Source organism: Pseudomyrmex gracilis, unplaced genomic scaffold, assembly GCF_002006095.1.
Source record: "Pseudomyrmex gracilis isolate BER0280 unplaced genomic scaffold, ASM200609v1 scaffold_1303, whole genome shotgun sequence".
NCBI classification, from domain to species: domain Eukaryota; kingdom Metazoa; phylum Arthropoda; class Insecta; order Hymenoptera; family Formicidae; genus Pseudomyrmex; species Pseudomyrmex gracilis.
The window spans coordinates 29,775-31,638 of NW_018021887.1; the positions used below are offsets into that span (position 1 = coordinate 29,775).

The following is a 1,864-nucleotide window of genomic DNA, read 5'->3' on the forward strand; positions in this document are numbered from 1 at the left end:
TACGGTGTCGAATAATTTGGTGTCGAATCGTACGGTGTCGAATAATCTGGTGTCAAATTGTACGGTGTCGAATAATTTCGTGTCGAATCCTACGGTGTCGAATAATCTGGTGTCGAATCGTACGGTGTCGAATACTTTGGTGTCGAATAAATCTGTGTCGAATCGAGCGGTGTCGAATCGTACTGTGGTCAATAGAGTATCACCCGGACCCGCGCACTCCGCGTGCAATCTGAATTACAAACAGGTCTATGTTGTTCCCGTTGTGTTCCACAACCTATCGGGATACGACGCGCATTTTATTATCAAGGATGTGGCCACCGCTTTCGAAGGTGAGATCAACGTGCTGCCCGTGACAAAAGAGACCTACATATCGTTCACAAAACATGTGAGCAGTACTCGAGATGAAGACAATCAGAAGTGCGTGCAACTGCGGTTCATCGATTCGTACAAATTTCTGAGCACAAGCTTAGAAAAGCTCGCGTCCTATCTCGACAAGAGCGAACTGCGAGTGACTCGAACGGAATTCAACGATCTCTCCACCAAAGACTTCGCACTGCTAACGCGAAAAGGTGTGTTTCCATACGAATATGTGGACATCGTCGACAAACTGTTGGAAACCAGTCTGCCACCGCGCGAGGCGTTTTACAGTTCGCTGACTGGTGAGACTGTGACGGAGAGCGAGCACGCGCACGCGATGAACGTCTGGCAACGATTCAACATCAATAATTTGGGATCGTACAGCGACCTGTATCTGAAGACAGACGTACTTTTGCTGGCCGATGTATTCGAAAACTTTCGTCGCGAGTGCCTCGCGAGTTACGGACTGGATCCCGCGCACTACTACACGCTGCCGGGATATACATGGGACGCCATGTTGAAGCACACTCGTGTGACGTTCGAGCTGCTGACTGACATTGACATGGTGATGTTCGTGGAACGCGGCATACGCGGCGGTTTGAGTCAATGTTCGAACAGATACGCCCGCGCCAACAACAGGTACGCGCAATCGTACGATCCATCCGAACCGTCGTCGTATCTGATGTACTACGACGTTAACAATGTCTACGGATGGGCGTGTCAACCGCTTCCATATAGTAATTTTGCGTGGGTGGAGAACGCGTACGAGTTCGATGTGACAACTGTAGCGGCGGACAACAACGTTGGCTACATACTCGAGGTCGATCTGACGTATCCGAAAGAACTGCACGATGCGCACAGAGATCTACCTTTTTGTCCAACGCGCGAGGAGCCACCTGGTAAACATGAAAAAAATCACGTCAAACTGCTCGCCACAGTGTTCAACAAGAAGCGATACGTGATTCACTACCTCAACCTGCAGCAGTGTCTGCGATACGGGCTTCGCTTGACGCGAATACATCGAATACTGCGGTTCTCGCAATCGCCTTGGCTGCGCGGATACATCGAACTGAATACCCGATTCCGCGCGAACGCCACCAACGAGTTTGCAAAAAATTTTTATAAACTTATGAACAACGCGGTGTTCGGCAAGACAATGAAGAACGTGCGCAAGTACACCGACGTACGACTCGTTACAAAATGGGAAGGACGATGCGGTGCGGAGGCGCTAATTGCAAAACCAAACTTCCACAGTTGCAGCGTGTTCGCTGAAGATTTAGTGGCAATAGAACTGCGTCGTCTGGAAGTTTTATTCAACAAACCGTTGTACGTTGGTATGTGCATACTCGACATATCAAAGACCTGTCTGTATGAATTCCATTACGACTACATGGCGCCGTTGTACGGTTACGATTGCAAGATCCTCTACACCGATACCGACAGTTTAATATACCACATAAAATGCGAGGATGGATACGAGGATGTGAAGCGCGATATCGCTCGCTTC

The 1,864-nt window shown here is 49.2% G+C and overlaps 1 protein-coding gene across 1 annotated transcript in view; it reads left to right on the forward strand.

The window, feature by feature from the left end:
• LOC109862042 overlaps window positions 1–1,840 on the forward strand; it is a gene marked incomplete at its 3' end in the record, with an annotated part of 4,077 nt that extends 2,237 nt beyond the window's left edge. The window contains exon 3 of the mRNA XM_020441935.1: window positions 196–1,840. Coding sequence (XP_020297524.1) covers window positions 196–1,840 — 1,645 coding nt within the window. The remainder of the gene's footprint in view (window positions 1–195) is intronic.
• Between the last annotated feature and the right edge of the window lie 24 nt (window positions 1,841–1,864).